Source organism: Borostomias antarcticus, assembly GCF_949987555.1.
Source record: "Borostomias antarcticus genome assembly, chromosome: 35".
In the NCBI taxonomy this organism is placed as follows: Eukaryota; Metazoa; Chordata; class Actinopteri; order Stomiiformes; family Stomiidae; genus Borostomias; species Borostomias antarcticus.
Window position 1 is genome coordinate 1,386,888 of NC_140268.1, and position 14,607 is coordinate 1,401,494.

Here is a 14,607-nt window from a genome sequence, read left to right on the forward strand (position 1 = left end):
TATGGCTTTATGAAGTGCTACTGTATCTAGCCTAGCCTTATTTAAAAAAACAAAAAAAACATGATGATTCTGCAATAAAAGGGCTTGTTAGCTCCAGACCGGGCTGTTTGGGGAACCAGCTCTGAATGGATGCCTAAGCTTACCTAACCACTTCATCACTCACCTCTTTGTCACAGACGATCTATAATTTATGTCCTTGTCTTGTGTCTTAAATGTAGTTTCATTTTGTGTCTCTGCAGTCCTTTTTTTTTGGTTGTCTCTCTTTGTACCCGGGCTGCGCCCCGGGCTGATGTTGGTTGGGGGGCGCATTATAAATAAAAATAACATAACATAACATAACATCATGCCGTTCTGTGACGCCTGCGTTATGTGTTGTGATCAGACATGGTGCTGGATCTGGAGAGGATCATTCGGTGCATCCAGGAAGGCGACCAGGACGGCGTTCAGACCCAACTAGACGACTACAACGTCGAGGTACTGGTTACTACGACCACCGCAAAGATCTACGGTACTGTCCGTAACCATGACATAACATGCTGGCTGTCGCTATGACTACAGCACAGAGTAGCTGTCACGACGTAACATTTCATTAGTATCTATGGTTTCCTGAGCATTGCTGTTAATGTTTTACCATGTTAGTGTTTATTACCTCCACCCCAACGGCGAGAGGTAATGTTTTCGTTGGTGTGAATGTACGTTTGTACGTCTATTTGTCCGTCGGCAGGATTACGCAAAAACGACCGGACTGATTTTTGTCACAAAACCTCGAAACTTTCACGAAACTTGATGGAGGGGTGTAGCGTGGGCCAACTTAGAGCTCATTTAATTCTGGAGATGATCCGAATCACAGGGCAGGTCCACGAGCCGGCCGAACGTGGCCGGGCTGCCCATTCACCTCCATTCATTCACCCATTCATTCACCCATTCACCTCCAGTCATTCACCCATTCACCTCCATTCATTCACCCATTCATTCACCCATTCACCTCCAGTCATTCACCCATTCACCTCCATTCATTCACCCATTCACCTCCATTCATTCACCCATTCATTCACCCATTCACCTCCATTCATTCACCCATTCACCTCCATTCATTCACCCATTCACCTCCATTCATTCACCCATTCACCTCCATTCATTCACCCATTCACCTCCATTCATTCACCCATTCACCTCCATTCATTCACCCATTCACCTCCATTCATTCACCCATTCACCTCCATTCATTCCCCCATTCACCTCCATTCATTTTTTTGGACTAGAATTACGCAAAAACTAACGGACCACTTTTTAAGAAACTCGGTGGAGAGGTGTGACATGGGCCAATTTAGAACCCATTCAATGCTGGTGTACACAGAGCCACGCAATGCATTCTGGGCCGGAGGTCTGTGCTCTCTGAGCACTATTTCGAGTGTTTTATATCACCAAGCTAATGTTTATGTTCATGGTTTCTTACTCCCGACACCTTTCTCCTTCACCACAGTTTGCCGAGTGCTTCTTCTTCAACGTTGAAGAGAGAGAGAGGAGAAAGGTAGAGAACATAAGTCTTCTCAAAACTTACTGGACTGTCTAACTCCTCCACCATTCCCTGCTCTGTCACTCTCCTCTCTATCTCCACTTAGAACTACCCATCATCTATTCATTCCTCTTTCTCTCCCTCTCTCTCTCTTTCTCTCTCTCTCGGCTTCTTTCCCCCCATCCTCCTCCCCTCTCCTCCCTTATCCTCTTCCATCCCTCTCTGCTTCTTCTTCTCTCGTTCTTTTCCAGGATGTCTTTTCCCCCCTGGCCCTGATCCCCCCCCCCTCTCTGAGTCACCACAGCCAGGGCTCAGATTAACCTTGTCCTCCGGGCTAAGCCCTCTCATCCCCCTGCACTCATCCTCATCCCTCTCTACTTCATATCATTATCCCTCTCCTTTCTTTCTTCTTTCTTTCTTTCTTTCTTTCTTTCTTTCTTTCTTTCTTTCTTTCTTTCTTTCTTTCTTTCTTTCTTTCTTTCTTTCTTTCTTTCTTTCTTTCTTTCTTTCTTTCTTATTACATACCCCATACATGGCTTTTCTCTGTTCCACCCTGGTTGTACCTCTTCCTCCATAATGATGTCATGTTTCCTCCATAATGATGTCATGTTTCCTCCATAATGATGTCATATTTCCTCCATAACGATGTCATGTTTCCTCCATAATGATGTCATGTTTCCTCCATAATGATGTCATTATTTCTGTCTCTCTCGCTCCATCTGATGGCTTCTCCGTCACTCTGGGAACAAAATGGCCGCAGCAACAAGAGCTGGAGCTGGTAAAAACATACACAAGACCAGAGTGTGTGTGTGTGTGTGTGTGTGTGTACATGTGTGTGTGAGGGAGAGAGAAGGAGAGAGGGAGAGAGTTAAGCTGACATACCCTTTCTCTACATTGCAAAATTATTTTAATCTCTATTTGATTGTTAACTCGTAAACATCGGATCATACTATTGTTTTGCGCTTCTTTGAGACTTCTCTATGAGACGTGCTGCCAAATAGTGATAAGATAAGCCAGTTCTAGATTAGTTATGGTCAGTTACTGCAGTTTAATATCCATCCCTTATCCTTTTCTATCCCTTAACCTTTCCTTCATCCCTCCCTCACACTCACTCCATGTTTCGTTTGATCAGTTCAGACAGAACAAAGTGAGGGAGTTTGTTCCCGACTCCGACTCGGATTTCGACTCGGACTCCGACAACGCTGAGGACCCTGATCTTCTCCTCAGAAGGGTGAGTCTGTGTGTGTGTGTGTGTGTGTGTGTGTGTGTGTGTGTGTGTGTGTGTGTGTGTGTGTGTGTGTGTGTGTGCGCGTGTGTGTGTGTGTGTGTGTGTGTGCATGGCAGGGGAACATAAGAGGGATTCTTTCCCCGTATGTCAGCTACTTCATGTTCACAGACCATAATCGAACCCGTCTCTCATTCCCTGTCCCCTCTCTACTCTTACTCTCTGCTCCTTCCCTTCCGACCTCCTCTCTCCTCCCCCTCCCTCCCTCTGACCCTCCTCTCTCCTCCTCCTCCCTCCCTCTCTCCTCCCCCTCCCTCCCTCCCTCCTCCCTCCCTCTCTCCTCCTCCTCCCTCCCTCTCTCCTCCCCCTCCAGCGGTTGGCCGCGGCCCTGGTGTGGTTCGTGCGCGCGCAGCTGCAGCCCGGCGTGTTGCGGACGTGCCTGCGCACGCTACGCATCCTGTCACGTGACCGGCAGGCCCTGGCGCCGCTGGTCACCGACACGGCCATCCTCACCCTGGCCCACCTGGGGGGCGTCACCTCCCCCCTCCAGCGCCAGGATGAGGAAGAGGAGGACGAGTACTACGCGGAGGCGTACAGCCAACTCCCCGGCCAGTTCGACGACGACGCCGCCGCCGACGCGGCAGATCCGGGGGCAAACCCCTGCGAAGTCGCCGCCGTGGCTAATGCTAACCCGTTAGCGGCTAGCGCGGCGGATGCTAACGGCGGCTCGTCCCGGGTGACTTGGCGCCCCACGGCCCAGGCGTCCACCCAGACCAGCCCCACGGTCGGGGTCTCGGAGAGCCGGGAGAGAGGGACGCACGCCGGCGCCGCCGCCGTGGAGAGCCGGGGCGCTACGGCGGACGACGACGCGGCGCAAACCACGCAGAACCACGTCCCCAACCCGAGAGCCGAGGGAGGCCGCGGAACCCGCGGAAAGAGGGACGCCAGGGAAGAGAAGGAGGAGGACGAGGACAAAGAGGACGACAGCGAGGTGTGGAGAAGGGAGGCCATGAAAGCCTTGTGTAATGTCATCTACAACAGCCAGAGGGCGCAAGAGAGGGCCAGTGCGTTGAGGTGAGAGGGTTGATACTTCCCGTCTCTCTTTGCAAATGGCACCTCTAGAATTTGTCGCGTTCAGAAATGTCTGCCCCGTTCGGTCATTCTTCTCTTTCTTGTCATTCTTCTCTTTCTTTCGAGTATTTCTCACTCTTTCAATCTCTTTCTACCAACACGGACTCTCTCTCTCAGGCTGCTTCCGGGTTTGTCACAGAGGCTGAAGCTGGGGCTCAGTGGCACAGTGCCACCCAGTGGTCAGTTTTATGAACTGCGTCTGCTCTTCTTATTGACGGCTCTAAGGCCGGAGCTCAGGGTGCAGCTTCAGCAGGTGAGGCCAAATATATAGTATTAAAGTATTAAATTATTAAATATAGCCCTGTATTAAAGGCACAATATTTAAAATGTCTTGCTGTATCATGTCCATGAATAGGATAGATGGAGGAGCTCAATCACTTATGCCTTTTGATTTATCATAGCGATATATTAATATTAAAACATCGTACGAAACAGCTTTAAAGGTCAATAAATAATATGTCGTTCGTATTATGTACTGATATTTACGGAAGAGCATTAGGGCCAACAACTGAGTTTATTATTTTTTTAAGCTTCTGAGTTTAAAGTCAGAATTTCTGACTTTAAAGTCAGAATTTCTGAGAAAAAAATTCAGAAATAATTTCTGAGATTAAAATCTGAATTTCTGAGTCAGAATTTCTGAGAAAAAAACTCGGAATCTCTGAGGAAAAAAGTCAGAAATAATTTCTGAGAAAAAAGTCTGAATTTCTTAAAAAAAAAAAAAAAAACTCTGCTGTTGGCCCTAATGTTCTTCCGTAGATATTTGTAGATATTTGTAGCGTATGTGTAGCGTAATCACACAAGTTTGTTGTTCTTCTTCATGATGACCGTTCCTCCTGAAGGAGCGAGGCGTGTCCATGCTGGTCGACGCCCTGGAGCAGTGTCTGGAGCTGCAGTGGAGCGAGTCCCACCAGGTGACCGCCGTCCACAGAGCGCCCCCTGTCTCCAAGGAGGCGTCACAGCGGGCCATCGAGATCCTCAAGACCCTGTTCAACATCACCTACAGTCTGCATCGCCAGGAGGCGGATGAGGTGAGGAGGCGGATGAGGTGAGGAGGCGGATGAGGTGAGGAGGGGCGGGACTATGAGCTGCCTGTCACAGGACGGACCGGAAGGGTTATGGGGACAGTTGGGGGACAGTTATGGGGACAGTTTAAGACGTGGCGTCAAAATCAGAAACACGCCGTCCAGAGAGCGCGCTGGCCAGTCCGGACACGTTGGATGTTCTGCCATTTTGTTCCACAACGCTTGCTTGTGATACACAGTACCGTAAAAATAGGTTCTCCAAGGATGTTAGTTAGGTTCCACAAGAGAACGCGTTCTGACCCTTTAAGCGTGGCTGGGGACCAAGTTCTCAGAAGTCAGGCTAATAACATCCTGTTTATTAGGGCTGGGTATCGAGTCGAATTTCAAGAATCGATTCGATTCCGATTCACAAGGTTCAGAATCGATTATCACGATTCAATTCGATTCGATTCAATATCGATTCGGTTAGTGTTACTAAAACCTGTTTTTTTTTGCTGTAACCTTAATTACATGACTGCCAAGTTATGCAACACATCAATACTAGGGCTGGGTATCGATACTGATTTCCAAAAATGAATGAATGAACGAATCATTGAATGAATGAATGAACTATTCATACCTTCATTTATTCATTCATTCATTCAATAAAAGATCGATTCAGAATCGATGAATTTTAAACCCAGCCCTACTGTTTATCTTTCTGTCTCTCAGGAGGATGCTGCTCTCTATCGCCACCTAGCTGCTGTGCTGCGTCACTGCCTGCTGCTGTCTTGTGATGGGGAGGATCTTACTGAGGAGCTACAGGGGTAAGAGAGCCTCGATGTCACTGATGAAGCGCACACACACACACACACACACACACACACACACACACTTTGACTGTTGGGTTCCTCTGTAACACCCACCCGCTCTCATAGTCTAGACCTCGTTCCGTAACCGCTGACCCCTCGACCCCTGCAGGCACACGGTGAACGTCCTCTCCTCCCTGCCCCTCAAGTGTCTGGACGTGCTGCTGTCGGCGCGCGTGTCCGAGGGCTCGCGGGAGTGGGAGGGGGTCAACATGGACTGCGTCCACACCCTCCTGCTCTTCATGGAGAAACGCCTGGACAGGGTGAGCCTGGAGGGGGGGAGGGGGGGAGGGGGGGCAGGTGGGGGTAGGTGGAGGGATGGAGGGGGGGCAGATGGGGGCAGGTGGAGAGGGGGAGGGATGGAGGGGGGGCAGATGGGGGCAGGTGGAGGGGGGGAGGGATGGAGGGATGGAGGGGGGGCAGGTGGGGGTAGGTGGAGGGATGGAGGGGGGGCAGGTTGAGGGATGGAGGGATGGAGGGGGGGCAGGTGGAGGGATGGAGGGGGGGCAGGTTAAGGGGTGGAGGGAGGAGGGATGGAGGGATGGAGGGGGGGCAGGTGGAGGGATGGAGGGAGGAGGGATGGAGGGATGGAGGGATGGAGGGAGGAGGGATGGAGGGGGGGCAGATGGGGGCAGGTGGAGGGGGGGAGGGATGGAGGGATGGAGGGGGGGCAGGTGGGGGCAGGTGGAGGGATGGAGGGAGGAGGAATGGAGGGATGGAGGGATGGAGGGAGGAGGGGTGGAGGGATGGAGGGAGGAGGGATGGAGGGAGGAGGGATGGAGGGATGGAGGGGGGAGGGATGGAGGGATGGAGGGAGGAGGGATAGAGGGGGGAGGGATGGAGGGATGGAGGGAGGAGGGATGGAGGGATGGAGGGGGGAGGGATGGAGGGATGGAGGGATGGAGGGATGGAGGGAGGAGGGGGGAGGGATGGAGGGAGGAGGGGTAGAATCCCCAGGAGGAGTACGGTACAGGAGAACAGTACTTGCTGCTTGTAGAAGCTGTGAGGAGGAAACACGATGATGAAGGTGATGAAGGTGACCGTCGGTAGAAGGCTGGTGAGCCGAGCGTGTTTGTCCTCCTGTGAAGGGTCAAAGGTTAAAGGAGAAGCTGACCCCGGTGCTCAACCTGCTGACCGAGAGCTGCCGAGTCCACAGGGAGACGCGCCACTACCTCCGACAGCAGGTATCTCTTAAATCAGCCCTGGTCTGATTACGGCTATAATAGTTTCGCTTTTTTCAATAGTTTTTATTTTTATATCGTTTGAACTTTTTGTGTTCAATTTCAGTTTAGTTTTAATTCGTTTTTAAAGCAGATTTGCTAGTTTTGTTTATTTTTTATTTTTTGATAATGCTTAGTTTTAGTTTAGTTTTTATTAGTTTCAGTATTAGTTTTAGTTTTTTTGATACTAGGCTTATGAATGAAATGAAAAACATTTTCTCTACAATTTTAGTTTATTTTAGTTAGTTTTGTAAACACACAATACAGTTTTAGTTAGTTATCGTTTTTGTGTAAAGCCTAGTTTTTATTTTTATCTCAGTTAACTAAAATGTTTTTATATATACTTCAATATATATATATTGAAGTATATATAAAGAATATATACAGATAAATACATACAGACTGTATAGATATGTACAGTAGTCATATATACATCCCCCCCCAGATCCTGCCCCCCCTCAGAGAGGTGGGCCTCCGGCCGGAGCAGGGAGCCAATCGGAGGGGCCGGTTGGTCCGGCTCATGACCCACGTCGACACGGCCATCAAGCACTGCGCCGCCGAGCTGCTGTTTGTGCTCTGCAAAGAGAACGGTACCGGCGTCCTAACACTCACCAACACTACCCAACACTACCCAACACTACCCAACACTCACCAACACTACCCAACACTACCCAACACTCACCAACACTACCCAACACTACCCAACACTACCCAACACTACCCAACACTACCCAACACTACCCAACACTACCCAACACGCTCACTAACACTACCCAACACTACCCAACACTCACCAACACTACCCAACACTCACCAACACTACCCAACACTACCCAACACTACCCAACACGCTCACTAACACTACCCAACACTCACCAACACTACCCAACACTCACCAACACTCACTAACACTACCCAACACTCACCAACACGCTCACTAACACTACCCAACACTACCCAACACTACCCAACACACTCACTAACACTACCCAACACTACCCAACACTACCCAACACTACCCAACACTCACCAACACACTCACTAACACTACCCAACACTCACTAACACTACCCAACACTACCCAACACTACCCAACACTCACCAACACGCTCACTAACACTACCCAACACTGCCCAACACTGCCCAACACTACCCAACACTCACCAACACTACCCAACACACTACCCAACACTACCCAACACTACCCAACACTACCCAACACTACCCAACACTCACCAACACTCACCAACACACTCACCAACACACTCACCAACACGCTCACCAACACGCTCACCAACACTACCCAACACTCACTAACACTACCCAACACTCACCAACACTACCCAACACTCCCCAACACTCACCTACACTCACCAACACACTCACCAACACGCTCACCAACACGCTCACCAACACTACCCAACACTACCCAACACTACCCAACACTCACCAACACTACCCAACACTCCCCAACACTCACCTACACTCACCAACACGCTCACCAACACGCTCACCAACACGCTCACCAACACACTCACCAACACACTCACCAACACTCACCAACACGCTCACCAACACGCTCACCAACACTACCCAACACTACCCAACACTCCCCAACACTACCCAACACTCACCAACACTACCCAACACTCCCCAACACTCACCTACACTCACCAACACGCTCACCAACACGCTCACCAACACACTCACCAACACGCTCACCAACACGCTCACCAACACTACCCAACACTACCCAACACTCCCCAACACTCACCAACACTACCCAACACACTCACCAACACACTCACCAACACTCACCAACACTACCCAACACTCCCCAACACTCACCTACACTCACCAACACGCTCACCAACACGCTCACCAACACGCTCACCAACACACTCACCAACACACTCACCAACACTACCCAACACTCCCCAACACTCACCTACACTCACCAACACGCTCACCAACACGCTCACCAACACTACCCAACACTCACCAACACTCACCAACACACTCACCAACACGCTCACCAACACTCACCAACACGCTCACCAACACTACCCAACACTACCCAACACTCACCAACACGCTCACCAACACGCTCACCAACACTACCCAACACTCACCAACACTCACCAACACACTCACCAACACACTCACCAACACTCACCAACACTACCCAACACGCTCAACAACAAGCTGGTGCTTTTGTCTCGTACACATGGCAAATCAACATCCTGGTCCTTGAATCTTCTCACGTGAGCGCGTCTCGGGTGCGTCTCCTCTCCCAGTGTCTCGTTTCGTGAAGTACACGGGCTACGGCAACGCCGCCGGTCTGCTGGCGGCGCGCGGCCTCCTGGGGGGGACCCAGCCCTCCGGACAGACCCAGTACTCCAGCGACTCGGACTCCGACACCGAGGAGTACCGGGAGGCCAGGAGCCGCATCAACCCGGTGACCGGGCGCGTGGAGGAGGCGCAGCCGGACCCCATGGAGGGGATGACGGAGGAGGAGAAGGAGGAGGAGGCGCGCCGGCTCATCAACATGTTCAACAGGCTCTCACGGTGTGTGTGTGTCTCTGTGTGTGTGTGTGTTTGTGTGTGTGTGTGTGTGTGTGTGTGTGTGTGTGCGTGTGTGTGTGTGTATGTGTTCAGCAGCTGTGTGTGTACCACCACACCACACGTCAACGTTTATATGGAGATTGTGTCTGTTGAGCGGTTTGAACATTTTCTCTCGTTCTCTCTCTCCCTCCCTCCCCTGTGCTCCCTCTCTCTCTCCCTCCCTCCCCTGTGCTCCCTCTCTCTCTCCCTCCCTCCCCTGTGCTCCCTCTCTCTCTCCCTCCCTCCCCTGTGCTCCCTCTCTCTCTCCCTCCCTCCCCTCTGCTCCCTCTCTTTCTCCCCCAGAGACAAGATCATCCAGCCGATGAGAGTGACCGCCGAAGGGAGACTAGCGCCCCTGTGTGGTCGGATGAGGGGGTGCACTCTGGAGGAGGAGGAGGAGGAGGAGGAGGAGGAGAGCGATGACGAGCTGGAACAGTAGACTCAGGGAGGGAGTGGATGAGGTGAGAAGGATGACAGGAGACAGACAGAGACAGGAAGATGAAGAGAGCAGGACAGACAGGGAGTGGGACAGACAGGAAGTGGGACAGACAGGAAGTGGGACAGACAGGAAGTGGTGTATCAAGCAGGATTGACTGGCAGGAGATCGGTGAGATTGGTTCCATCAACTGAATGGTGGAACAGAGCTGTATGATCTGAACATTTTGAACATTTTGTAATGAAGAAAGAGAGACTAGTCAGTTATATTCATATTATATAGCGCCTTTTGCCCATTACTTTCTGAGCTGCCTACCAGCTCCATATCAGCTAGCATGCTAGCGCCCTAAAGGTGAATGCTAGAATCCTCAGAATGAAACAGAAATGCTTATAGATCAGATCAGATTATAGATGCATCAATTGCACAACGACGCAGATGTAGAAGAAGGGAAATGTAGTTGTAGTTTTGTAGTTTAATTTTGAATCCTGATTTGAATCATGACAACCATAGTATGGTTTGTGGATTCTGTGTTGTCCTGGCCTGGCTGGTGTTGAGTCGAACACGACCGCTAATGTCCCAGGGTGCATTGCAGCTTACAAGAACGTGGGGGCAGGGTGTGTGCGGTAGTGGGTTTATGTCTGTGTTGTTTATTAAGTAAGAAAACGAACACTTTTGATGCTGTTGTTATCTTGTACTGTGTGATCCAGAGCTGAGCCACACCCAGGACTAGCAGATACAGCACATAGTGATGTCATGTTTGAAGAACAACGGTAGCTGTGCTGGCTTGGATCCGGTTAGCTAAATCTGATTTCACCAAATGAAATAAAAACATTTCTGCCGCTCTTCTGAGATATCCGTGACTGTAAATGTGTGGTGTCAGCATTTCTGTGCCCGAGAAAGAATTATTTCACTGATTATTTGACTGAACACAATTGGATGAAAAACTGCAGAGTTTTAGCGATGTAAGATGTGACTAATTAGTTGGATTATTCCTCTCCTCTCTGTTGTGAATAGGCCTTTATAACTGAAATGTATTCCCACTCTTTCATCCTAAGCTTCCTAATTCCAATAAAACATTTAAACACACGCTACAGGATATTTTAGTTAGAATATTTTTCATTTAGCTAACGCAATTGATACAATCACAGTCTTAAACTGGGCAAAACATCTTCCATTCTGCGATCATAAAGGTGTACTGTATGCATAGCTCTAGTATGACCTATAGTAATACTAAATATCTTGAACCTTGTGTAGCTTCCTTGTTCTTTAACCCTTTTAACCCTGAAAATACAGTGACAACATTTCGAATATTAATTGGATTTTCCCTATAATACTAGAAAGCGCAGTTTCTCAGCTTTCAGCAAGTGTTGGAGTGAGGAATTTTTTAGATTTGTTAGATATTTTTTTTATATTACAAAATATTTGTTAGATATTTTTTAAATGTTGCCGGTGACGTGGTCGTATTAAAAGGGTTAAAGCTTTGTACTTTGTTCTTTAAAGTTAGCGTGCAATCATAATAACTCACTTGATATCTGTTCTTTACATAATTTTCATCATTTTTTACATTTTTATTTGCTTTTGTCAAATACAGGAAGTTCATGTACAGAAGCAGGAAGTGGGAATTAGAGATTGAAGTAGCTGTACAATATTTACAAACCGAAATGCTCTGTAAGAGTATGAACAGATAAGTCAACTTTCAAAATAATAATTATCATAATGAACAACAAACAGATAAAAAAGACAGACAGTAAACACGTTTTTTACGCTTTATAACCGTAATCCCTAAACCGCCACACTTGCTTTCAGAAAGTGCAGTTTTTTTTTTTTATCAGGCGTAAAATCCTCTCTCATTGTCTTTTGAAGAACAAACAGAAAGAACATTTTGCTTTGTATTTTAGTATTAAATAATTTCCCCCTCTATTTTTTTAAGCAGACAGAAAATAAGGAGAATGATACACTCATTTGTCTCGTACCGTTTGCCTCCTCATCTCAACTTTGCTCCCCACAAAAAAAAAAATTCCTCCAGCTCTCAAAGGGGGTTTCTGGAGCAGGGTTTGGGGGTTGGGCCATTTCATGTACACCCAAATAAAACATTATCATTTAAAACAATAACTGCAAACAGCCCCAGTGGGGGAGGGTAGTTGTTAAAATGTTCTTGTATAAATAATACAAATCATAATTATCAATACATATTTATATATATTTTGTGTGTGTGTGCGTGCGTGTGTGTGTGTGTATCGGGGTGTTTGGATGTAGGTCGCGAGAACGATCCCTCCTGTAGTGCTTACCAAGAGAGCGGACGGTGTACCGCTACACACATTCACAATTTTCACCTTCCCTCCTCCACTCTCCTCCTCTCTTTGAGCCGAGAGATACTTCATAAGGGAATAAACAAATCAATAAAAGAGTTCATAGCACAAATTTAAGTTAAAATCCCATCCTTCTTTAAAAAAAAACAAAGAAACACTGGCTGCTTGGTCACTGGGCAAGGACTGAGTGGGGTTAGGACCCCCCCCTGTTCTGCTGTCTTGGTACAGTCCAGAGTGGGGTTAGAACTCTCCCTGTTCTCCTGCTGTCTTGGTACAGTCCAGAGTGGGGTTAGAACTCTCCCTGTTCTCCTGCTGTCTTGGTACAGTCCAGAGTGGGGTTAGAACTCTCCCTGTTCTCCTGCTGTCTTGGTACAGTCCAGAGTGGGGTTAGAACTCTCCCTGTTCTCCTGCTGTCTTGGTATAGTCCAGAGTGCTTGGCTCTCCACCTCTTTGTCTCCCAATACTGTTTACTCCTCTTGTCTTCCTTGACCCTCAGCCCACGGTCTCTCCTCAGGCCTTGTGTCTCCCCCCCACAGCCCACGGTCTCTCCTCAGGCCTTGTGTCTCCCCCCCACAGCCCACGGTCTCTCCTCAGGCCTCATCTCTCTTCCCCCCAGCGCGCGGTCTCTCCTCAGGCCTCGTGTCTCCTCCCCCCCAGCGCGCGGTCTCTCCTCAGGCCTCGTGTCTCCTCCCCCCCAGCGCGCGGTCTCTCCTCAGGCCTCGTCTCTCCTCCCCTCCAGCGCGCGGTCTCTCCTCAGGCCTCGTCTCTCTTCCCCCCAGCGCGCGGTCTCTCCTCAGGCCTCGTCTCTCTTCCCCCCAGCGCGCGGTCTCTCCTCAGGCCTCGTCTCTCTTCCCCCCAGCGCGCGGTCTCTCCTCAGGCTTCGTCTCTCTTCCCCCCAGCGCGCGGTCTCTCCTCAGGCCTCGTCTCTCTTCCCCCCAGCGCGCGGTCTCTCCTCAGGCCTCGTGTCTCCTCCCCCCCCCAGCGCGCGGTCTCTCCTCAGGCCTCGTGTCTCCTCCCCCCCAGCGCGCGGTCTCTCCTCAGGCCTCGTGTCTCCTCCCCCCCAGCGCGCGGTCTCTCCTCAGGCCTCGTCTCTCTTCCCCCCAGCGCGCGGTCTCTCCTCAGGCCTCGTCTCTCTTCCCCCCAGCGCGCGGTCTCTCCTCAGGCCTCGTGTCTCCTCCCCCCAGCGCGCGGTCTCTCCTCAGGCCTTGGTGCTCAGGGTGAGCAGCTCAATGAAGGAGTTGAGGAGCGTGTCCAGCCAGCCCTGGTTGGCCATGCACTGCTGCACCACCTCCTCCTGGCCAGGGTCCTCCGCTGCCTGCTCCACACTGTCCGTCTGGAGCAAGAGACAACAACATTACATCACAACACAACAACATTACATCACAACACAACAACATTACAATCACAACACAACAACATTACATCACAACACAACATCACAATCACAACACAACAACATTACATCACAACACAACATCACAATCACAACACAACAACATTACATCACAACACAACAACATTACATCACAACACAACAACATTACAATCACAACACAACAACATTACATCACAACACAACAACATTACATCACAACACAACAACATTACAATCACAACACAACAACAATACATCACAACACAACATCACAATCACAACACAACAACATTACATCACAACACAACATCACAATCACAACACAACAACATTACATCACCAATCACAAGACAACAACACATCACAATCACAACACAACAACACATACATCACAACACAACAACACATTACAATCACAACACAACAACATCACAATCACAACACAACAACACATTACATCACAACACAACAACATTACATCACAACACAACAACATCACAATCACAACAACATCACAATCACAAGACAACAACATCACAATCACAATCACAGCAACATCACAATCACAACAACACATCACAAATCACAAGACAACAACATCACAATCACAACAACACATCACAATCACAAGACAACAACATCACAATCACAATCACAACACAACAACATCACAATCACAAGACAACAACATCACAATCACAACACAACAACATCACAATCACAACATAACATCACAATCACAACAACACATCACAATCACAAGACAACAACATCACAATCACAATCACAAAAACATATCACAATCACAACAACACATCACAATCACAACACAACAACATCACAATACAACAACACATTACATCACAACACAACATCACAATCAACAAGACAACAACATCACAATCACAAGACAACAACACA

At 48.9% G+C, this 14,607-nt stretch overlaps 2 protein-coding genes across 2 annotated transcripts in view; one reads left to right on the top strand and one right to left on the bottom strand.

Annotated features, from left to right (window-relative positions):
• Window positions 1-384: 384 nt before the first annotated feature.
• Window positions 385-10,005, top strand: LOC311327900 (chaperone Ric-8A; the record flags this gene model as incomplete). Its single annotated transcript, XM_084461008.1, has 13 exons — window positions 385-474; window positions 1,484-1,531; window positions 2,277-2,294; window positions 2,649-2,747; window positions 3,115-3,815; window positions 3,990-4,125; window positions 4,712-4,900; window positions 5,606-5,700; window positions 5,855-6,005; window positions 6,831-6,926; window positions 7,408-7,552; window positions 9,260-9,530; window positions 9,870-10,005. The coding sequence occupies 13 exons, from the start codon at window positions 385-387 to the stop codon at window positions 10,003-10,005; spliced, it is 2,175 nt and encodes a 724-aa protein (XP_084317134.1).
• A 3,504-nt stretch (window positions 10,006-13,509) lies between these two features.
• The window catches only part of prr12b (proline rich 12b), a gene marked incomplete at both ends in the record, with an annotated part of 18,761 nt that continues 17,663 nt past the window's right edge, over window positions 13,510-14,607 (bottom strand). Inside the window, 1 exon segment of the mRNA XM_084461009.1 lies at window positions 13,510-13,644. Within this exon segment, the coding sequence (XP_084317135.1) occupies window positions 13,510-13,644 (135 nt within the window).